We start from the raw sequence: 25379 nt of genomic DNA, 5'->3' as shown, positions 1-25379 counted from the left end.
TTGAAACACTACGTGCCAAAAATTATCTTTTTTTTTTTTAGAGCGTGCCCTAAAAATATTAAAATATTATACTGTAATAATATTGAATGTTACATTCAATATTGTAAAAAAAATTTTTAAATATTTTTACCTATCACCTATAATATTATATAAAATATTGTGAATAAAAAAATAAATAAAAAAAATGAATAATTTAAAAAAAATAAAAAATGAATATGTATAAATAAGTAAGATTATTTTAAATACATTTAGTATTAGCAGACCTAATTACAATATGGCGGTAAATGACGTTAAAAGAATTCCCAGGGTAACCAGAAACCACAACATAAATATCGAGGTCGGAGTGCCCCTATTGTACTTAAACTTACCACCAGCAGCTATTATTGAGTTTTTTTTTATGTAATTATCTACATTCGGAAATGATGTCACGGTACCTACGAGAACGTCGTTGCTGCGCCTGCTTATCGCTCTACTCGATGGAACGCGAGGGCGGGGCGGAGAGAGTATAACATTCTCTTATCTTATCAACGACACTCGACAAGTGACAACGTTAAAAACTTGCAGAGAAAATTTCATTTCCAAATAATAACAATAAACAGAGTCATTAAAATATTAAATAATCAATTGTAATAATTTATATTACTGGTTAAAACATAAATCGTTTTCATTCTTTTCAGTCGAAGCAAACGCAGCGGACGAATCATAACTAGTTACCTACGTCTGAACTTTATTGCGAGAAGTCATCCGGTTGTCAATTTTTTATTAAAGAATACCACAGCTGCTCAAGAATTGCGTTCATCTCATTGAATTTAACACGTTTTAATTTATAAACACTAACTCGCAGTAAACAAAATTTACCAACAATATTATGAGTGACGGTAAGTACTTTTTACATAATCATAAAAATATTATTTTATTTATTCACTAGCCTTGATGCTATTTAAATTAATTATTTAAGTAGTTGATTTTTAATTATACGTAAATGAAATATGCAAATATGCAATTAAAATATTATCACCTATAAATCCGAAGTAAAAGTTTTTCAAAATATTTAGTAAATTAAAGGAAAGGTTTGGGTAGATAATTTATTGTGTATTATGATTGCATTAGTTTGGTAGGTACGCTGTTGGCGTAATGATATTTTAGATATTTAGCCCAATTTTTGTTTACCGAGCGCTTTTGTTCTATACTATTGTGTTGTTTGAACAATAATAATAGAAAATAATTATGAACAATAACTATTCGGGTTCCCGGAATATCTGTGGAGAAAAATCCAAAGCGAAGTGTACACGTACGTCATTGATGTTGATGTCGAGTGGGGGTATGTCCATGCACTTTGCACATCCTATTAAAAATTTGCTTATTCTGCTCATCTAATGGTCGTACCGTCCGCTGCCGCCTACCGTAATTGGTTGCCGCCGGTTTATTTCAGTTTGTTGTTGTTGACTGTTGTCCCGCCTGACCCAAAGTACTATTATTGTAAAGCATCATAAATAATAAATAGGTAGGAATATATTCACGCGATCGTCGCAATCGCCCGCAGTCTGTTCTCCCGAGTCTTCGAAGCACTACCTATCACGAACGTTGGAAAAATAAACCGATTTATCGCCACTTGCCGGACAGTAACTTCGTACGCGGTTTTGAAAAAAAAAACCGTTTCTAAGGTAAAATCTGTTTTGAGTAGGTATTTGATAAGATACCTTTTAAAGTGTTCTAAGTTTACCCGTCACTAAATACTATTATTATTATAAAAACAACTCATTGCTGGATCTGCACAGTTTCCGAAAGATACTTAACACTGGTGGACTAACTTTTCCGAGCTATGTTATAAAGGCTTTTGAAAATTTTGACCATTACTTAAATTAACCATTCATTCTTTTATAGTTAGGTATCTAATAAAAAAAAAAACAGAAAACATTTCTCTTCATAAGATCAAATAGTTTTAAAAATGTTTACCCACATCTACTTTTTTTAGTGATGAAATATTTTTTATTGTCAAATTATACTATAATATGTATTAGTTGTATTAATTAAAATATTTTGATTTTGTGTTATCTTTTCGAAAATATTGACGTAGGTATATGGATAGAATCGACGCAGCTCCAGAGACTTGGTTAGGGGGGGGGGGTAATTATAATTTTCTCAAAATTCTATAATATAATATGTTTGTAATTTATTTTTACAACTAGAAATACGGACTTGGAGGACCGCGGCTCCTAGACCCCCCACCCCTACTCCGAGCCGCCCCTGGGACAGAAAAAATTATTTTAATTACCTCCCTATTTGCAGAGTGGTTACTATGGTAACATAGTTTTTCATATATGAATCAATTTAGATTCAATCCTATTATGAAAATTACATTGGAATCCCTACTTAAATTTGTTCATGAATATGACATAAGTTAAATTATTCTTACTAAATGGAAATAATAAGTTAAGAACAGATAGAATTTATTTTATACTCACAAGAATTTACTACATTACTTTGATGATCATTTTTTTGTGTCTTATAATTTGTATATTACTAATAGGTACATTTAATTTCAAGTTCAATTATTATATGACCTGTAATAACATTCAAATTGAAATTGAATGATTCAATAGATAGTAATTAGATCTGTATAGCTATTGGTCTATTTCAGTAAGTTCTTTGTATATTGTTTTTGAATTGTCATACCTAAATTGATAATACTTAATATTTTATTAAATTGAAGATCTAAATTTTCTTGAATTTTTAAATAACATATCATCTATAAATTGATTAGATAGTTAATTATAGGTAATATTATAGTTTTTTTTTTTGTTAATGTGAATCAATTATTTGTTAGCATTTAATTCAATATAATATTATAAATTATAATGTTATAGGATGGCTGTTAGTTTTTTCAAACAATTAAATGTTCTTTATGTCTATTCATTCATCGATTATACAAATACAAATAAATATAATTGTACCTATAAAGTTAGGTTATTTTTTATTAGAATTTTTTTCTTGAAAATTCTATTTTATTATTTTGTAGTTAAAACATTATGTATATTATGTATAATAATAGATTAGAATTAAAACGTGTACTATTAAGTTGGAATTAATAATCATCTTTTGTATACCTATTTCAGATCCAAAAAATATGGCACTCGCCACAAATTTAGAAGCGTTAAGCTTGGCAAATCATGATTTTTCATTTTCTTTGTACAAGGTAAAGAACCAACTTCATTTATTATAAATATTAATTGTTTTACCTAATTATTAATTTTACATAACTTATTTAGGAATTGGCCAAAACTGAAAAAGGAAATATTTTCTATTCTCCTTTCAGTATCCATGTCATCATGTTTATGGCTAGTATTGGAGCAGCTTCAAAAACCTTTGACGAAATGATTGCCACTATTCATTTAAATAAAACTACTCATTCTCTGGAAGCTTATAGGAATTTATTGGAAGACTTAATAGTGAGTATATTATGCTGTCTGATATTTGTTGACAATTGATTAAATGGTTCAACTTTATGATTATTTTACTATTATGAAATTTACTGTAACGGAATATTAGTTTTTACCTAATACCATTATCATTTATTTTTAAAATTTAATCTCATCAATTTTGTAAACATGTTGATTGCACGCATCATGGAGGTAGGAAATGTTTTTGGAGGGAGTTTTGGTCTAGATATCCATGAAGTTTAATTCACAATCTTTATTTTAAAATTGTTTTATCTTTAATTTCGGGGGTTATTTGAACACCTCCCTCCACTTCTTACTTACACCCATGGCATACATGATTTATGGTTTACTTTCCCTGATTTATGTCATATCTTCCCAAAAAAATGCTGATGCATTGGCATTGGAGTAATACCAGTTACATATATTCAATTATAGAAATATTCTATTATGATGATGACCAAATATCAAATTAAATTAATTTACGTACACTGAGTAGTCAAGAAATTATCAATAATAAACATTTATTGGACAATAACTTATTGCTGATAAATAATGTTAAGCGTGTTGCTAAAATAAACCACACCATATACAGTGAACGTGTCAAATAAATTATTAAAATGTTATAATAAAAATAGCTAAAAATTTAATGACCTTAAAATAATATAATATTATGTAGTAATTTAATACTATTTTTAGAGTGAAAATGATAATCTGAAACTGGCGACTGGAATGTTTGTTGATACTGCTTTCAATGTTAAAGATAGTTTTGTGGAAAACTCCAAAAAATACTTGAAATCTTCCATGGAAAAATTGAATTTCAAGAAAGACCCAGAACAACAGCGTCAATATTTAAATAATTGGGTCTTAAACAAAACCAATAACAAAATCAAAGATTTATTTCCCAAAGGTAATTAATTTATTATTAAATATAAATTATGTAAAATGTAAATGATATTAATGATTCGACTTTTGTTTATAGACTCCATTAATCAAGCCACTGCTTTAGTATTGGCAAATGCTGTACATTTTAAAAGTGGGTGGGCACATACATTTAATGATGCAGAAGACGATTCTTTTTATCTGACTCCAAACAACAAAGTAACAGTCAAAATGATGACTTTAAGACATGATTTGCAATACTACCATGATAATGACCTAAAATTTGCTGCTCTTGAATTACCATATGAAGTGACTATTGATTTATTTTTGTAAATTAATTTAATATTTTGAAAAAATGTACTATTTTATATTTTTTTGTTTAGCATCATGCTTTCAAAATGATGATTTTGTTGCCTGACGCTAAAGATGGCTTGCAAGAGCTGGAGAATAATTTTTCAAAAATTAACTTACATGATATTTCAAAGAAAATGACCCAATATCATGTTACTGTCAAATTACCTCGTTTCAAATTAGAGCATTCACTTCAATTAGAAGAAGTCTTATCAAATGTAAGTAAATGTCATAAACAATATATTATTATATTATTATATATTTATTTTAATTATTTTCCAGCTTGGATGTCCAACAATGTTTACACGAGCGGCAAACTTTTCTAACATTGTTGAAAGTGGTGATCTATTTGTGAGTAAGGTTCTGCATAAAGCATATGTTGATGTCAATGAAAAAGGAACTGAGGCTGCAGCAGCTACAGGTAATGAATTTTATTTTTTTACTGGTGTTTGGTTATCATTTTTCATTTTTCTACATTTTAGAGAAAAAAATAACATTTAATGCATTTAATGTTATTTCTATTAATTATGCATATTGCATGATTGGTAAATTTTTAATAAATTTAAAATGTTAAAATCCTGGTTCACTTGTCTACAACTCTGTGTGCATGGTTGTGTTTAAAGCTTGTTGGGACTTTCTTTTTATCACAATAACTGAATAGTAGATACTATTAAAAGGTGTTATCATAAAGCTATGATTTAGTTATTTATCTCTTTTGTTGTGAAAATTACACCACACCAAAGTTTGTTATATCCACTCCTTTTTCTAACATGTTAAAATGATGTATCTTAAATGCATTTTCAGTTATATTGATATTAATATTAATTAAAATATAATTTTATATGTATATACAGGATATACATATATTATATTTGTATCTCAATATAAAAATAAGTTTATCAGACGTGACTTATAAAAAGTTAGCAATCTATATCATAAAGGGCAGAGTGAATGAGAATCTATAAAAAAGTAAAAAGGATAAGATTAGGTTTTATTTATTTATTTATTGTTAGAATATGTATATATTTTAAATTCTGTTAATGTAAGCATGTAATTAAAAAATACTAATTAATTAATAGTTAATAAACAATAATGTATACAAATTTATAATATACTAATATTTATTATATATTTAAATATCAGCTTAATATTGCAGTTTTTCTGATAATTTTGTAATATCTTTTTGTACATAAATTAACCAAGTCAAATAACTTGATACAATATAATTTATAAGTTGGTTAAAAGTTGTTAATAATGTTTCTTTTAATTTAGTTTCCGGGTCTATATTTTAGAACCTTGTATTGATAGTCAAAACTCATTCTGATCAATTATAATTCTATTAATATATGATTAAAAGACTAGTTATTACAAACATTTAAGAAAAATATTTTTCAAAGGCAATATGGTAGCTTTTTTTTTTAATTAATAAAAAGTGATTGCAGTTTTAAATTTCTTGTAAATGCATTATTAATTGTTGAGCTTATTAAGTGGTTTAATTATTTGCTAAATAATAAAGTTTTAATCATGTAAAAAATTGTATTTTAATCATTGATGATTGATCTATGTAACCTTGTTGATGTTGTGTTACACATGTACAAAATAAAGATAACAAACTTTGGTGTTGATTTCTCTTAATTAATATGATATTAAAAAAAATAAAACCCAGTCAGGTTTTAGTGTATATAAATATATAATTAAATTTATAAGCTTAGTAAAAATATTTAAAATATTATTAGGTATGAAAATCCGTATGAAGAGAAGTTTAATAATGAATGAACATAAAGATTTCATTGTTGATCATCCATTTATATTTTTTATTTTAACTGCAAGTTGTAGCGTTATTTTTGTAGGTCGAATGACCAAAATTGATTCATTAGCTCATCTTATTAAAGAAGAACTTTAATGTCCAATTTTTATTTTTAAATTTATTAATAATTAGGAAATTTATATTGTTATCAACTTTAATTATGTTGAGTCATATATTTATTTTGCTAAAATTTGTATCAGTATTAATTTTTGTTGAAAAATTGTATGCATTTATTACAATTAATAATTTAATGTTATAATTGGCAATATTTAAATTTAAAGTTAACAATCTATGGTAGTATTTATTCTAATACAAGTATATGATTATGTTATTAGGAATGACTATGCTTACCCGGTGTTTGATGACCCCCAGAGCATACGACGAAGTTGAATTTTTCGCAAATTGTCCATACATCTTCTTTATAATGGGCCAAAACAATGAACTTTTATTTTTTGGCCGAGTACAAAATTTATCTGAAAATTAAAAATCAAATGTCCTATTAATAGTTAGTTACCCATTTCAATTTTATCAGTACTTTCACACATTTTTATTATTTCATGGTTAGTTTATTATTGTTAGCCTTACGCACATGTTAACCATATTCTCAAACATAAATGTTTGTTTGCTAACTATTTTTATCATTGAAAACTATTTTTATAGTAAAATAATTTGTTATTGCCAATACTGATATATTATTTATATTATTTAAAGAGTATTGTTATTTATTTCACGTTTTACGTTTGAGTACATTGCAGGTGAATATTTCATTATCTATTTTTAATACTATAATTTAATTACATATAATGGACAATTGAATATTTCAGTTTTTAACCATTTGATCTGAACAAAAGTTATAAAGAGTATAAAATATTATAAGCGTATAGTAATATTGTGTAAGTTGATTAATTTTCTGTTTTTAATTATAGTTGTTGAAAGCTAATATATATAATACATATAATATTAAACATATTTTTCTATTTATTATATTGTTATTTTTTTTTATTTAATTAAACATGTTTAGTTTCAATGTTCCTGTTCAAATTTATCTAATTTAAATTTTAAGGCAGTTTTTTTATATATATTTATCTTGTTAATTAATAACAACAACATCAAATAGCTTAAATATTTATAAATAATATATATATATTTATAACAATGTATTCCAACAGGATGTAAGACTTATCCTTGGTTGAGCACTAAACTATTATAATATACCATAATAAATTGCTTTTGTGTATGTGTTTTATGTATTATTTATTCTGTTATTTAGCTTTTTATTTTCTAAGATCATGGTATCCATATGAGTTATTATTTTAGAAAGTTTTACAATCAATTGTTATTACAGTATAATCTTAATGTATTCAACAGGATGGTCTATGGACAACAGTATGAGTTTTCCAGGAACAAAAAATAGAAGTGTATTCAGAGTCGACCATCCGTTTGCATTTTTTGTTTTATCACATTTTGATTATTCTCATGTAATTTTTACTGGCAAAATAGTTACTCTGTGATATTATGGTACCTATATACATTTAAAAATTAATTAACTTATGTACTTATCTAAATACTAGAATAAATATGGTTTTTGTTTTTTTAAATTAACATTAAGAAAATAAATATATTGTCTTATGTGAAATATCCAATTAAAAAGTATTTGAGCTTTTGATATTATGTTTAATTGTTATTTTATGACTTGCCGTATTATCTTAAAAGTACTAAAATTTATATTTTTATCAATAAGTTAGTTTACTAAATAATTTTTCAAATTTTTGAAGTATAAGTTATGAGAATCATAAACACCAACAACAAATTCTTTAAATAAATAAATAAGTGTTATAAGTTATAAGTAAGAGTACAATTTTTTTGTGCTGCAATATTATTGTTGTTGTTTTCAGAACTAAATTCCAAGTATTTTTATTTATTTTATAGAAAAAGTTCTTAAGCTATATGATTGTTATTAGGTAACTATAATTTTTTTAGGCAGTGGTGATTGGTAACTATATTTATGCATGTTGCAATTTGATTAAATACTAAAATGCAATATATGCATAATGCATATTCATAATATTCTGAATGTTTAACTTCATCATATTATCTGATTAGTATAATCTGGTTTATTTATGCATTTTATCATGTACTTATTTTGTTTTTGGCTTGCATGTTTGTTTCTATGCTTTCCATATTTTATTTGAAATAAGTGATTGTATTATGTACTTTTTTATAAGATTGGTTTATTTTTGTATAGGTATAAATGTAACGTTACTAAGACTTCCTGCACAACTACCTAAAGTATATTTTGTTGCTGATCACCATTTTGTTGTTTTTATCGTTTCTAGAACAAAGATCGTTTTATTTATGGGTCGTTTAAAAAAACCGTTTAAATTTTATTAATCTTAATTATCTATATTATTCTTAGTTAATAGTCATATGTGTAATTAATATAACATTAAAATGTGAACATTATTTAATTATTTTTTTCTTATTAAAGTGTTAAGTTGATGGGAGGTGATTATTAAGTGGGCAATATAATATTGTAATCTATAGTCTCCAATATCCATTTGTTGCGATACTTAGGTACTCTTGTCTCATTGCGTATTAAAATATATATGGTTATATTAGCTTTGACAGTTTTAAATGAATGTTATTGTTAATCGTAACTAACTATAATTTAATGTCATGTTTATTAATAATTATTGTAGAATGGCTTTTTATTAATCATGTGCTCATTCAAATTTCGCAAATTGCTTATTTAAATATGAAAGTTTTATGCGGTGTATTCAATGGCGGAGTCTGTGGTCGGTGCGTCTTTTCCCGTGGTAGTTCTTTATGCATTTGCAATTGAATCTTTAGTAAAACATGTATGGGATTTTATATAATTACATTTTTTGCGTTTTATATTAATATATATTATTGCAATTACAACCATAGTCCGTGTTACATACTATCGTATATTACCTATGTTTGTTTTATATTTGTGCAGGTATGGTGTTTATGTTAACGAGCATGCCTCATATTCAGCCTCGACCCAACGTAAATTTTGTCGCTGATCACCCTTTCATGTTTACTATAATTTCTCGCAACAGCGACGTAATTTTTGTAGGCCGTTTGTCAAAATTTTAAGCGATGCTTCAACTGGCAGTTCGGTGAAACATTATTGTGTCGTCAAACGTTTATACTACTTACATATCAATGTATCATAATATTATTATGAAATAAAAATTGTCAATAATATTTTATGGTGATTAATAAATATAAATCAGTGTGCGGGTAAAAGGGAATTGGTCAATGTCATTACTTTTTAGGAAAAGAAAAACGGTAGGGGTTAGGTTATAATAACATTATATAATATCCGAATTGGTTAAAATTATTTTTCAATATTTTTTATAGATCATTTAAAGTAAGAAAAAGTAAATAAATCAAATATTTTGGTAATACTACTGTAGTAATAATCACGAAATTATAAAATTTTCTTAATTCGTCTTATAACCCGCCCCGTGTCTAATTAAACCGTTTTAATATTATTAATATACTGCACAGCATGTTATGTACATATTATTGCGTTTTTCGATCAAATATAATTCATAGACGAGAGTATCAGCGTGTTTTAGTGTAATCCAAATAATCTTTCTGTTGTAATTTTATTAAACCGACGTTAATATTTTTGAAATCTATGCGATTACATTACAATCGCTATGGAAACGACGTTTGGTGTGGTAATGGATTCATCAAAACCGCGTTGTATACGCGTTTATAATTGTTAATAAAATTAGGTGTTAAATGTCATCTCGAGATTGTGTCTGTTATAATATTATACTGTGACAAATAATTATATGCAGTACATTGTTGTGTCCTGAACCATTTGGCCGCAACTGGCGATTTTCGCGTTCATTTAACACCTTCGTGTATTATTTACCGCCTTGCTGGCTTTTCTGTGTCCGCGGTTCTACCGGCTATGCGATTCGCAGTGGTTAGTGTTCGAGTATATTCTATAACGTTTTAATCATTCGATGTCGATTGTTACATTATTAGATATTCAATATTAATGCTCTTTCTAGAATTCTAGATTTTTTTGATTTCGATATTTTATTATTTATTTTCCGAATTGCTTATAAGCTATAGGTAATTATAATAAGATATACATTGTCTATCGTATAGATATGTAAACATTTTCTAAGTTCTAACGTTGATCTTTTAATACCGTAGTCCTTATTTTTTCAACTTCGTGTTTGACTATAGGTTGTATCACTAATCACTATCATATTATTTTATACATATGTATTTATATTTTATATTACCGTTACACCGTATTAAACCGTACAAACACTATAAACAATTGGAAGTGACCACAACTAACACCCAGTCAAGTCTGTTAAAGTTTTTATAAAATTGGATAACTCTCAAACATATATACTCGAGCATAATATTAAGCTCGTCTATGTGATATGTCGTAGTTAGAGTTAGAGTTTAAGGGGTGGGTCGGGGGGATAAAACATTGGTTTACCTATTATAACGTCATACACGCACCTTTATTACAATGGAATATTATGATGTCTTGTTATTATTATCAATATCTTTCGTTTTTACATATTTTGTGGTTATTATTTGTGTTTGGTGATAGTATTTTTTTTTAACAATATTAACCGTTATAGTATGTCTATGGGTAAAGTGCGCGGGTACCTATATTATTTTATATATTTATATAAAAATGCGTTTGCAATCGTGTAATTTATTAAGTAAAATAATATATAAAAACAAAAAAATCCAATTCTGATCTCTAATGTTAATTTACCGCGAAGAAATATAATAATCCGTAAGCTATGGCGATTTTGATTTGTCCTCGGGCCGACGCAGGCTGCTTTGATCCCCGCTTTTCTCTGTCAGATACATCCATGATAATTAATGCTGGAAATATCCTACTATATTATAAACATATGACAAATAAATATATGTATATTGTGCAGCACTCATTTTGGTGAAATACAGTGCCATATATCAGTTCATGCCGCCGAAAGATGTCGAATTCCACGCCAACCATCCTTTTGTCATCGCTATAGTGTCGCGTACCGATGACGTCTTATTTCTTGGTCGCCTGTCAAACCCTTGAACGTCGTTTCATTACTATATTTATATAATATATATATATTGTTTAATATCATAATTATATTACTATTGGAAGTACGATATGAATGTTTTCGCAGATGCTCCTACCCTGCTTTATGTATAATATAGAAATTAAAATACAAAATCCAAAACAAATAATATTTTGTGTGAGTGAGTTTTTGCTAAAATGATGTTACGTGATTTTTGTATCATTTAAGCAGTGTACTCATTCAGCAGATAATTTTTATAAAATCAATGTAGGTATCTAAATTAAAATTATAATGAATAGTTTCCGAGTTATATTAAACACTACTTTGACTACAATACCACTAATTACCTACATAATGTTGTACACCTAATTAATTTGTTTTATTTTAACTATAAATTTGATCAATGCGAACAAATTATTTCATATATTATATTCAAGAACTATTTTTTCGGTCTTTATGTTTTATAGTTTATACAGTTTGCAAGAATTATTGATAATTATAATTTAGTGGTTACAAGTTATCAACTACACGTGGTAACCAAATTAGTTAAAGTTTTTACAAAATCAAATAACATTCGAATAACAATGCATATCAAGCTCTCTTATGATACGATTTAGTAACAGTTGAGGGGGAAGAAACATCGGTTTATTATAATACCACACTGCCAGCATCCTTATTATCAGCTTCCATCGTCATATTATGAAGTCTTGTCGCCGTTAATTGATAGCTTTCGTTTGGACTTGTTTTGTAGTTATTGTTTATATTTTTGGTTAACATTTATATGATTGTCATTCGATGCTTATTTACGTTTCGTTGTAGAAACTGTTGGCTTTTGATAAATTAGAATGCAGTAATATTTGAGTATGTGTAGTGCTGTTTTTTTTCGTTGTTTTTCGTATGATAGTACAATAATTAGAATTTTTGAAATGATCGTAATTTTTTATCAATATTGATCGTCATGGTGTATTTGTGGGTAAAGCGTGCCGGTATAAAACGGTCTGCGGTTTCGTTATTTATTAAGGAAAGTAATGTATATTAACAAAAAAATCCGATTCTGATGTTCGATTGATAATCATTATTGTAATTTTCTGCGGAGAAATATAAAATAGTTCGTGAGCGATGGCGATGTTGATTTGTCCTCTGGCTGATGCAGGATGCTTTAAATCACGCTTTTCCCCGATACTGTGATAAAAATACTGTAAATATTATTATTTTCGTAAACATATATGTTATGTAAATTATATTATATTTATATATTGTGCAGCAATGTTTGTGCATCTCAGCGCCAGACGTCCGCCCATACCGTCGAAAAAAGTTGAATTCTACCCTGATCATCTTTTTGTCGTCGCGATGGGCGAGACCGTTTTCGACCAAACACATACCCTTCCCTTTTCGGCCGATTCACTTTTCGACCAAATTTAAAAGATTGATTCCCTTTTCGACCAAAACAATATTTTTTGTAAAATTATAGCAATTATACGAGTATAATTATGTAGTTTTAGCTTGGCTTCCGGTTTCGTATGATGGTTTATTATCCTTAGTAGGTACATCAAGAATAACTAGTTGGAATCTATTATCCATACAAATTTTGTTTAGGATTATTAATATTTTCAAAATAAAAATGATTTGTTTAATACTTCAAAGTAGAAAAGGGTGGTTCTTATTAAAAAAAATATATACCGAAGTTTTTATCGTCACAGGATGCTCCTTAAATGGTACAAATAATTTCAAGTATGGTTCTTGTTTAAGTTTAATTAAAAATTCCAAAAATTATTTTTTGTATAACTGCATTATTATAGAAAATAAGAGGGTGAATATATTTAGTGAATCGCCATAACCTAATCTAACCTAGGTATAGTGTGTCAATCAACATAGTGTATTTAGCAGAAATCAATGTTTCAAGGGTAGGAAGCTAATAAGTATAATATTCTTAATTGGCACCAAATTTTCAAAAATGCGTTGTTTTTTTAACGCTTAATACCTTTAGCAAAATAAAACGTTTATATTAAATATGCTTGATAAATTATCGATTGGATATAATTAATATATAGGTAGATCAAAATAAATTCAATTTTTATAAAGATTTTGAAATAGGTATATTGACAGATTATTGTAACATACATTTATACATCCCATAAAAAAAATTAGAATACCTGAGCATGAAATTTTTTTGGTGAGATTGAGAATTCTATTAGTGAGCTAAGGCTTCCCTCTTCGGTTTTCCTATTTGTTAATTATAATAAGTATAATTTAAATAAAATAATATTAAATGTTGAAATAGGTAATATTAAATTTGTTCGTTCATATTGAAATATAAATTATATTAAATTGGTAAGGTTTCTCCGACAATAACTTTTTTTTTTTTGCTAATTTTTTTGAGAAATAATTTATAGTTTGTACTGTATTATGGGATCCAATTTTAATATACAAATAAGTCTTAACTTTAGGTACAGTACTTTTGGTTTATTTGCGCTAGAAAAAAAAAATTAATATCATTGTTTTTGTGGTTTTTTTTGGTTAACATTTATATGATTGTTATCCGATACTTATTTACGTTTCGTTGTGGAAACTGTTGGCTTTTGATAAATTAGAATTCAGTAATATTTGAGTATGTGTAGTGCTGTTTTTTTCGTTGTTTTTCGTATGATAGTACAATAATTAGAATTTTTGAAATGATCGTAATTTTTTAACAATATTAACCGTCTTGGTGTATTATTTATAGGTAAAGCTCGCTGATATATTATATTTATAATAAAACGGTCTGCGATTTTGTTATTTATTAAGAAAAGTAATCTATATTAACAAAAAAATTCGATTCCGATTATCGATTGATAATCATAATTGTAATTTTCCGCGGAGAAATATAATAGTCCGTGAGTGATGATGATTTTTAGTTATCCTCTGGCTGACGCAAGCTGCTTTAAACCACGCTTTTCCTCGTTAATTATGTCCGTGATAAAAAAATTATTGTAAATTTTATTACATAAAAATATATGTTGTATATATATATTGTGCAGCAATGATTATGATGAAGTACAGTGCCAGATATCCGCTCATACCGCCGAAAAAAGTTGAATTCTACGCTGATCATCCTTTTGTCGTCGCGATAGTGTCGCGCACCGATGACGTCTTATTTCTTGGTCGCCTGTCGAATCCGTGAACAAATTGTCATTATTATTATATTTATATTTTATATAATGTGTATACCTATTATAATTATATTATTATTGCAAGTATGACTTTCGGTTTTAATGGGTGCACCTTTTCACTGAATTTCCATAACAATTTCCATTTTTCAGTGGTTAGAGTGTGTTTGCTTCAAGCACTGCTGTATTATAGTGGGTATTAATTATACTGATAAATTTAAGGCTTCCCTCCTCGGATTTCCTATTTGATAATTAAAATAAAATAATAATCATTTTTTTCGTTCATATTGAAATATAAATTATATTATATTGTTAAGGTTTCTCCGACAATAACTTTTTTTTTGAGAAATAATTTATAGTTTTACTGTATTATGGGAGCCAATTATGATATACAAATAAGTCTTAAGTATAGCTACAGTACTTTTGGTTTATTTGTGCTAGAAATAAAAAAAACTTAAAATTGTTGTTTTCGTGGTTATTTTTTTTTTAATTTGAGATAGTCAATTTATAGAACTAATTTACGTAAATACTTTATGAGTTGAATTATGAATTTCTATTAAATATTCAAATAGTTATGTAAGTTTTAAAGTTTATGCATTGAGCAGGGCTTAGTACCCTAACAACTACCATCACCATACTATATATAGCACACACACACACACACACAATATATATATATAAACATATACTTATCTATCCGCTTTCTGCTTAAACTCTAAGACTTATGACTATTTGAATATACTTAATACATAAATGCTTAATAATTCATCTAAGTACTCACGTAAATTAGCTTTAAAAAATGGCAGTCATAGATTTTTATAGGTACCTACTCAAAAACAACGACTTTAGGATTAGTTAAGCTGACGATGAGTTCGATTGTATATTTTATACATAGGTAAGGTGTATATAATATAGTATATTGCACTTATAGTTCACCGTCTAATTGTTCGATGTTTTATTGCAGTTTAACCGATAATGTTATAAAAATGATGTAATATTGAATAATGTGTTTTGGCTCCATTCAAATTTACAAAAATTAAACGCAATTCGTATTTGTATTATATAATATATTATCTACTATACGCTTTATGTATATATGTTAATCAGATCCTGGTCAAACAATACACAAATTATAATGCTTTTGTACTGATATTACATAAGTTGGTTGCAATTTATATAAAAAATAGCTTTTTTATTGGTCCGCAGAATTGCTTTGAATTGTCGTGCACATTTGTGTTAATGTGTATATTTATGTATACTCGTACGTCGTAATAATGTGTACGTTATGGTTTGAAATAGATTTTGTGATACTTATTGGTGTACATATTTTAATCTGTTTTGAACATTGTTGATGGAAAAGTATACTTATAGAAAAAAATCACTCATCATTATCTTATATGTGATTTGCGTACAGGAGTGCAATTCGCATTAATGAGTGCGTGGATTCCGGAACCGGCGCCGAACGTTGATTTCTACGCCGATCATCCGTTCGTCATCGTGATACTTACTAGTACGGATGATGTTCTATTTCAGGGTCGTCTTACAAAGCCATAAGTCTATCATACCAGTATTTTATCAAATTTTATTAAATATCATACTTAAAAAATATTATACACCGTTACTACTTATTCATTGATACAATTATTTTTTTACGATTTGTACTTTTTAACGATATGTCTATGTAATCTATAATAAGTTACTTACCAATAAAAATATTGGTATGTAATTAAATCATTAAATGAAAATTTTTTTTACCTAATGCATTGCAACTATTTTTTTTATACATTTCTAGACTAAATGAAGTTAAAATAATTTATAGGCACGGAAAATAAATAGTACATTTAAAAATATTTTCTTACAATATTATAAATCACTCATTAGTTATAATATTTAGTTAGGTACTTATTAGTCATTTTACTTAGCGTTTTTCCCCATCGTCTATGGAAACAATTGATTTGAGATAAGTTGTTTCGTGATTTTTCCTTGCAATTCCTTTAAGTACTTGCCTTTTTATTAGATTATTAGGTTATTACTTGTTATAATTTCCAGAGAAAAAAATATTCATACTACCTACTAAAGAGAATGTCTCTTATATTATAATTTTATATATTTTTTTAATTCGCGAAAATAATTATCACCACCGTGTATGAGTTAATACATCCCCTGCTCATAATTTTATTACAGTAGAATATACATATTATCACTCGTAATATATAATAAATAACAAATAGTTGTCGTCTATAAAGTATTAAAATAATATTTCTATAAATTGTTGTTTTTATTCTGTAGGGATTCCAACTATACTTAAACCGTTATTGTGTTTAATAAATGTTTATTTGATCATTAGCGGTATCTAATTTGTACATTTGAATTAGCTACCTTCAGAAAAACTAAAAATTGACGTTAAATAAACAATTGTTTAAACAACAATAGGTATATCCATCTAGATATTTGCTTTGAATACTACGAAAGTTATGTTTTGTCGATCGTACATCAGGTAAGTGATTTTATTAATTATACTTATTTTATTTAGAAATTAAAATTAAGACAATAAAATATAACCAAAATGATAGAATTTAAATAGCAAATTTATTTTAATTATTAACTTTTTTTTTGTGTTCAATCACGTAAATTATGCAATATTTAAAAGTATATCATTATTCTTTAGTAATCCACAGTTCTTCATTTCATTTAAAACGATTAAAAATAACTCATTAACGATTAGTATTTGCCTAAATTAAGTTGCCCGAACAGGAACTTTAAGTATTTTATATTTTAAATTTAGTGTATTTAACCGATTATAGGTGTACCTGTATAATTCTACGACCGCTATTGGAGCATTTTCCAAAACATTAATATATTACTGTCATAATAATACTATCCATAAATTTAGTCAATATAGATTTAAATATAACGCATAAATGCTAGAGGCGTACAGACATTTATTCTAATACCGCAGTAAGTTAGGCAACAATAAATATTTATTATTAACTTTTAAGTTGATTAATTTTAGTAAATTTCCAAATTTATTTGTTTCTTATGCATTTGCGATAAATTCACTTATAAATGTTTTTTGTATAAATTAACAACTTTTTCGAGTATTAATATATTTATTTGATTTTTTAAATAAATTATGTGGTTTTATAGATAAGTGATATACCTATATGCTAAATTCAAATACTTCATGTTCACGAGATTGGAAAAAATAATATTTAGGTAATGTGTTGCAAAACAACTTGACCTATTTTATCGCCGTAATATAATAATTTCGTGTTGAATAATATTAAAATAAATTTTATTAGATACCGGAAAAATGAACTCGTAACATTACGTTTTGTATAAACAATTTAATACTCGAATTTAAATATTGTTAACTACCATTTTTTAGTGTTTTCGATAATTATTTGCGTTAACGATGACGAAAATAGCAAACAGGTATACTAAAACATATTTATAGTGTCTACTGTCTAGATATACCATGTTATTGTCTCTCGTTGAGATTTTTATATAATTAACGCTCGCAAGTAACGTCAGATCGCTTTAATTATATTTTAATTCCATATTATTACAGTATTGTGTTTATAGTACCGATATATCATTATACAATTTAGTTCGTATGAAATATTTATATGTATATTATATACATATATGATACGTTTCAATATTTAATTTATTGATAAAAAATAAAATAATCTATACCGACTATACTACATGTACTTAGGTACTATTATTACTTAGTTTGCATAGTATTGCATGCAATCCCGATCATAGTGGCGATAAGTTATCGTTCATACGTAACTATAGAGATACGCATGTCTATTGTTCGTGTACCGCTTGTCAGATTCACTAATATAGTTACAACATTTTTTTTAATCGGTGTTTTACATGTATTGTATAATATCATCGACACATTAACTATGTACCTAACTATTACCATTGAATTGTTAAATGGGTAGTATATTTATATAGGTAATTGTAATTTTTATACCTTTAAATTATAATTAATTCCTTATCTAATATATAATGTTTATTTCATTTTTTTTTTAATTTAATAATTTCAAAACAGAAAAAAACCGATCAGTACATAATATAAATGGGGAATTATAAAATATTACCATGTATATTTTTCATTTTTATTACTCAATTTACTAGGTATTTAATATCTCGTTTAATGACAAAATTTTTTGTTTTTTTTTTTTTATAAATGGTGATAATAACTAATAATTTTTTAGTTATTTGTGCTTGAATCGTTTAAAATGGCAATGTGCATAATCGCCTATCAACATTTAAATACCTAGTGAATCAATATTGCACACGCTACATAGATAAAAATTAATATTATTATTAATATACATTGTATATACTTTATTATACATAAATATATATTAAATTATATAGCCATATACATTATAAATAGTTTATTAAAAAAATATGCAAAAATGTAATTAAATATAATATTGTCTTGAATGTGTTTAAAACTTTAAAAGTAGTGTAATTAATAATGTGCTCGTCGTTTATTTTTAATTACATTGTTTACGCTAGTTTCGTTAGGTTTTTTCTGCTCGGTCATTATACATACTATAATTATAATATTTAAATGATTTTGATTATATCATTTAAAATCGCCCATTTACAAATTTGTATTTGTAGTTTGTAAGTACTTAACTATGTTATTCATGGTAGGTTACTCCTCTCTATACTTACTATACATACACATGTTTATGTTTATTGTTTGTATGGTGTATATAAAAAAATACATGAAATATAATAAGGATAAATATTTATGAAGGCTACGCGTGGTTTGATTTTAAGCATTTTATTTGAATATTTTTTTTATACGTTTAGAAAATAATAGGTAGTTACCAGAATTATGTAGAAATTGTTTATATGAGTTTTAACGCGTTTTTGTTTCTGGTTTAGTGTGGTTAACCACTTTACAAACTATTTAAAAGCTTTTATAATATGCATAGGTAATGTATAATAATAATACTTACTATATTAATTACACATCACCAATTAAATGATTATATTTCATGCACATTATAGAGAACATATTTAAATACAGTAAAATCTCGTATAAGCAGCGTTATCTGTAAGTTAGGTTAGACTATAGAACAGAAATCTAAAACTTATAAAACGAAAATTTGTTATGGTCCATTAAATTATATATATTAGTTATCCCTGTACACTTCGTTGGTCGTACAAAATGCAGTCGTGTTAAATTTGATTGCTTAGTGCAAACATTTAGTGTAACGCGTGTGGATAGATAATATTTTTTGGTGTATATAGATAATATTTCCGATGTATCAACTTTAAATAGTTGTCCCGCCAAGCGTTGCCTTTTTTTACTTTTTAAAAGCAGTATTTTTCTTAAATTCTTTTTCTTTTCGTTTTACGTTAAACGACCTAAATTTGATTTTCTTTTCAATATGGACCAAAAACCAAAAACTCAACACAACGTAAATGTTGTATACTGTTAACTACATCAACTATTTACTAAAATGCTAATTTATAATAATAACTAATAATTGGTAAAACGGATTAAAAAAATATATCTGTATTTTGATTTTTCATCAAATTATAGAATCAGAAATAGCTTTAAAGGCTTAAAAGCTGCTCCGTGACTTATCTACTCTTTCATTAAAAAAATCAAGATAATCGGATGAGTAGTTTCAGAGAACATACGTGACAAAGATTTTCATTTTTCCATTTAAATTTATTTAATGGAATACAAAAATATTATTTAAAAGATAGTCTGTCTTATGCGGAAATTGAATGTGTTATGATGAATGTACAATATACCTATGGTATATTTACATAGTAGGTATAACATGTATAGCAGAATTCTTCATTAAAATATATTGTCAAAACTCAAATAACGTGCGCTATATAGATCCAAACACAATACTTTATACACTTGAATCAACTATTATAACTAGATACTACTGTTAATATGAAGATCTAAATTGTTGACTTATTTATATTCTTTTCAAAAAGATATACTTTTTCTTGTTTAATAACTGGATGAACTACATTACCGTGGGACAACATTGTCTGCCATCTGCAGTATTAAATTAATGAGGTAATAGTATAACAGACCAACTGCTTGAAGATTTAACTTTTAAGTAATTAATATACATTTTGCATAAGATAATATTGAAAAATAAATAATTTTAAATTTTAAATCCCTACTTGTAACATAATTAACATCATTAGAAAAAATATTTCTTATTACCTAACAAGCGATCGTTTATAAAATTTGTTTTTTCAAGTTTAATGTATAATTATCGATTAATATATACATTTGAAAATAAAATTTTTCGGTTTTACAAAGGTTATTGTATATATAACGAATATCTACTTGAAACATAATTTTTTCAGATCCTTCACTACCTTTTTACGAGATTTTAATATGTCTAAGTGATATTATTGATGGGTCTTTTTTTTTTTTTTTAAGTAAACCTCCCATACTTACCTGCAAGTTCACAAAAAGTAGAATCTAGAAATCCATTTAACTACAGCAGTCAAGGTGGATTCCGCGTAAACTCCATTAGTATAATATTCATAACATCCATGCGATTTTACTTATGATTGTACTTAGCGTATAATTTAGGCGTACGCGTTTAGAGGGAAAAATTTAAGTATTTTCATTCTTTTTTTTTAATTAAAAACGTTTTAATTGTTTTACCTACCAAATATCAGGCGCGGCATTCCGGAGTGCAATTTATTTTTAACCAGACGTTTTTAAAAGTTAATTAAAATATTAAAACGAATAAGTTTGAATAATTATATTACGTTAATGGTTTTTACTTAGGTATGTCAAGAATGAGTATATTATATTAAATAATAATATGTTCGTGTATCTTGATGATGACTACGCTTAATGTACATTGTTCCAACACGGTTCAGTTAAAGGGACTTTTTGCAGGATACCTATAAGTTTTTATAATTTTTTACTACGCTTAACACTTTTGATATACGTTTTCCGGCTCAGTCCATAAGTATTTAATTAATTAATTATAATTGTGAAACTCGGCTTAACGCATGGCTCATAATTTAATAATAACGTTTCTTGAAAAAAAAAAAAATAAACGATTACGCAACATATTTTTTTGACTAGGTATAATATTTTTTTTCTAGTTATACCTAAACTATATATATATATATTATATATTTTAAACAATATAATGCAATATATCGTGAAAATATTATGATAATTGATCATCGTTAAATTCAGTGGTTAATACCATGCGATATAGTGGTATTTTTTTTTATATATATATACATTTTTATGCGTTTATTTCCTGATAACAATACTCGCTTACTAAGTGATTTTTAATGCGCTCTGCAGACGATAATTCATTGTTTTCTGTTTGGATTAAAATATAATATTTGGTTTTTATCGGATAAAGAACGATAAATAATTGTTTGATGTTGTACTCAGTATACATAATATACAAAATACATATTATTATAATATTATCCGTGGAAACGGTCAACTACTGCTGCAGCTATATTACTTACGAGAATATTATCACGCACCAGTCAACAATATAATATTCAGAGATGCTATTATATATGGTATGTATATAATATAATTTAATATAAAATTAACCCTTACAAATAAGTCATGTTTATGCCGTTTTAGTCAAGTCTATAAATAATTCTTAGGCCTTTGCGTTTTAGATGCCGGTAAATATTTGCGTTGACTCTGTGCGGGATGAGCTATTAGAAATTTGCATTTGACCATATTGTGATAGTCTGCACACAGTAAAGTTGATACAGGATCGATTATGCCTGTTGAACAGTAACCATTCATTAATTTAAAAATAATTTGAAATTTTTATCTACAAATTTTGTAGATAAAAATATCTAGATCGAGTGTATTTAATTTTAATATACTCGACTAATTAATAATAACTTGTAAATTAGTCTTTTAAAAATTGAATTTTAAAGTGAAAAAAAAATATTAAAATTGTATATTAAAACAGTTGCAATTAGGTCGGTATAAACATTGATTTCATATATTTATATTATGTATAATTTTTAAACAACCAAAATGACAAAATGTTTTTTTTATAACTACATAGGTACTTATCAACTAAAGTACAGGTAGTATTTTTATACCTATATAGCTTATAAAACTACTACATAAGATAACTTTTCAAGAGAAGTTTTTCTAAAACTTAAAAGTAAAATCTAAACAACAACAGTTTGGGCAAATAGGTAGGTCGTAGTATATGAAAACAATACAAACTGATTTTTAAAAGAAACGTTTGAAAATAGAGAAGAGAAAAAATCGCCACGTTTAAATCGTATAGGCGTTTACAACGACAAACAACACCATATTATACAATACCTACGTAATATTACTATCGTAAAGCTATATAATTAAAGTGCTGTGCCTGTACGAATGGTGTTTTAACGGAAAACGCGTAGTCTGAAGAGGGTCGTATTATCTGATTCGCATTGGCACACACATATAATATTATACCCAATGACCTACAATAGTACGCTTATATATTATGGTTACGTACACACGATGATGTACCTAGCTGTGTATTCACTACACAACAGTGGGCTGCAGATTGGAGATATCAAAGTTTACGCGGAAACAATGCCAACGCGACGATGGCCGCGTACAACACAGTCGTACGATACATACATATATATCTATACATACGGAGTGTTCACACAAGTACCTTTACCTCCAATTTATCTCTGGTTTATGCTGTTATTCAAATTTTTGTTTCTGAAATTTCGTACAGTGTACGTAGCCATATTATCAAAGACCTTTTTTTTATAAATGCGCTCAGATTTTTTATGAAGGAGTATCATTCAGTGGAAATACGTAGGTACTTTTTTTTTTTTTTTTGTTAAACAAGCGACTGTCGTTTTTATTGTACATTTTTAATCAGACGATTTTCACGAAAACGTCCGCGTACATTAATCTGAATTTGAAAATCTCATTTGAAAGAATATAAGTTCTGTATCTTCCGAGCTTATATAGTGAATATATTATAATACAGTGATTCCGGACTCGTCCTCGGCGAACCGTGTGAAGAAAAGCGTGCCGACGTATATTCGTACGTATTAAACTGCAAACGATTTTGTCCGGGTTTTCCGACCGTATTACTGTTTTAACGGTTATTGTATGATATAACGTACGGATATTATATAGGTACGTGTGCATTGCACTAAACGATCGTAATAATATTATAATAGCAGGTATATTTTGCGTATACGACGGAGACGTTGCGAGTTCTATACCTAAATCCCGTTGCTATATAATATGTACAGGTCGGACGGGCGCGATTTTATTATTACCGAATCGGACCTTTTCATTGTTTATACAATCCGACGGCCGTTTGATTTAACCGTTTTCATATTATGTATATTATATTATTATTATACGACTGTTATTACGCTGCGGTGTACGCAAACTTATTTGCACAGATAGCCTTACAAATATATCTATATACTACGTTATCCTTACACACGCGATATTACAATATATTATATACCTGCAGAAATATATACCGGCCCACGCGCGTTTGCGTGCAGAAGGTTTTTCCGACCCGTGTCCAAACGCGTGTATATATTGTATTATAATATTATTATCGCGTTATACGCGTTTGAAATTTTTCCGCTCGGCCGATTTTCATACCACCATACGATGTTTGCACAAAACCAAACCGGTAGTAAACGGAGGACACGAGTGGCTTACATCCAAACGCCTAGCGGACATAGCCCGCACCTGCGTATCAATCGGCCGGGGAGAGAAAATAGCTCCGAAAAAAGTCTGTAGTCGTCACGCCACTGCTATTTCCATTAAAACGTATAGGTATATTATTATAATTATTACCTATTCCCGCCGATCACGTAACGCGGTGTGAATATTATAAATTAAAAACATTATGCGTATTGATTATATATTGAAGTCGTGTATGTATTCTGCCCGCAGCTAATATAATATATAAGTAGAGTCGAGAGTGGTGGAGGTTTGGCGGGATTAAAATTATTGTCCGAGAGTCGTTATATTACGTCCGTACCATTGTAGTTTTCATCGAATGTTTTATGTCACGAGTTCTCTTCACCAGTCTGTAAGTTTTCCGCCTTCCCGTGAGCAGTGTAAGCACGATATAATGCAGGCGGTCAATTATTATAGCCATTATAGACGTACATTTTTATCTCAGTCCCGTAAAAGTATTCCGATTCATATATCCAACTCGCCAACTGCCCAAATTAGTTTAACCATAAACTTCCAATTTGTATAATATTATGACATTATGAAATCATTAAGACTACACATAATGGTTTTTTAATATTACAATAATATATAAGTATAAGACGTATAAGTCGTTAAATTTATATTGTGAAGTAATTGCCAACACGATGTGCCGTATTACAAAATATTGTACGTGAAAAAGCAATGTACAATTATTTTGTACAGTATAATTTATCTTACACAAGTTTATAAGGCCATTAAAAAAAAAAAAAATTAATATGCTCGTAAAAATAATTTACAGCCAATTTTTTTTTCTTCTATACATAATTATTATTACTTAGTATTCTTTGTCGCTTATTGATTGGTGATAAATTTAACATTAATCTAAGATTATCATTGGTTTTTGAATAAATTATTATTGTTATAGAAAAATAATAA

At 27.2% G+C, this 25379-nt stretch overlaps 2 protein-coding genes across 10 annotated transcripts in view; one reads left to right on the top strand and one right to left on the bottom strand.

The window, feature by feature from the left end:
* Positions 1-25379, bottom strand: part of LOC114127068 (PCI domain-containing protein 2) — a 564778-nt gene that overhangs the window by 43365 nt on the left and 496034 nt on the right. The gene's annotated exons all lie outside the window — the stretch shown is intronic.
* LOC114127064 (serpin B4-like) lies at positions 556-16472 on the top strand. 9 transcript variants are annotated; one of them, XM_027991170.2, is made up of 8 exons: positions 556-878; positions 3117-3196; positions 3270-3449; positions 4137-4347; positions 4420-4628; positions 4703-4888; positions 4953-5091; positions 6407-6889. In XM_027991170.2, the coding sequence occupies exons 1-8, from the start codon at positions 869-871 to the stop codon at positions 6571-6573; spliced, it is 1182 nt and encodes a 393-aa protein (XP_027846971.1). In that variant the 5' UTR covers positions 556-868; the 3' UTR covers positions 6574-6889. The 9 variants fall into 9 exon arrangements, with proteins under 9 accessions (XP_027846971.1, XP_027846976.1, XP_027846974.2 ...); XM_027991175.2 differs by lacking the exon at positions 6407-6889 and adding an exon at positions 11439-11658 and having other exon boundaries at positions 557-878; XM_027991173.2 differs by lacking the exon at positions 6407-6889 and adding an exon at positions 8723-9097 and having other exon boundaries at positions 557-878.

This window comes from Aphis gossypii, chromosome 1 (genome assembly GCF_020184175.1).
Source record: "Aphis gossypii isolate Hap1 chromosome 1, ASM2018417v2, whole genome shotgun sequence".
NCBI classification, from domain to species: Eukaryota; Metazoa; Arthropoda; class Insecta; order Hemiptera; family Aphididae; genus Aphis; species Aphis gossypii.
Note: the sequence above shows the minus strand (reverse complement) of the source record. Positions and strands in the feature narration are given on the sequence as shown.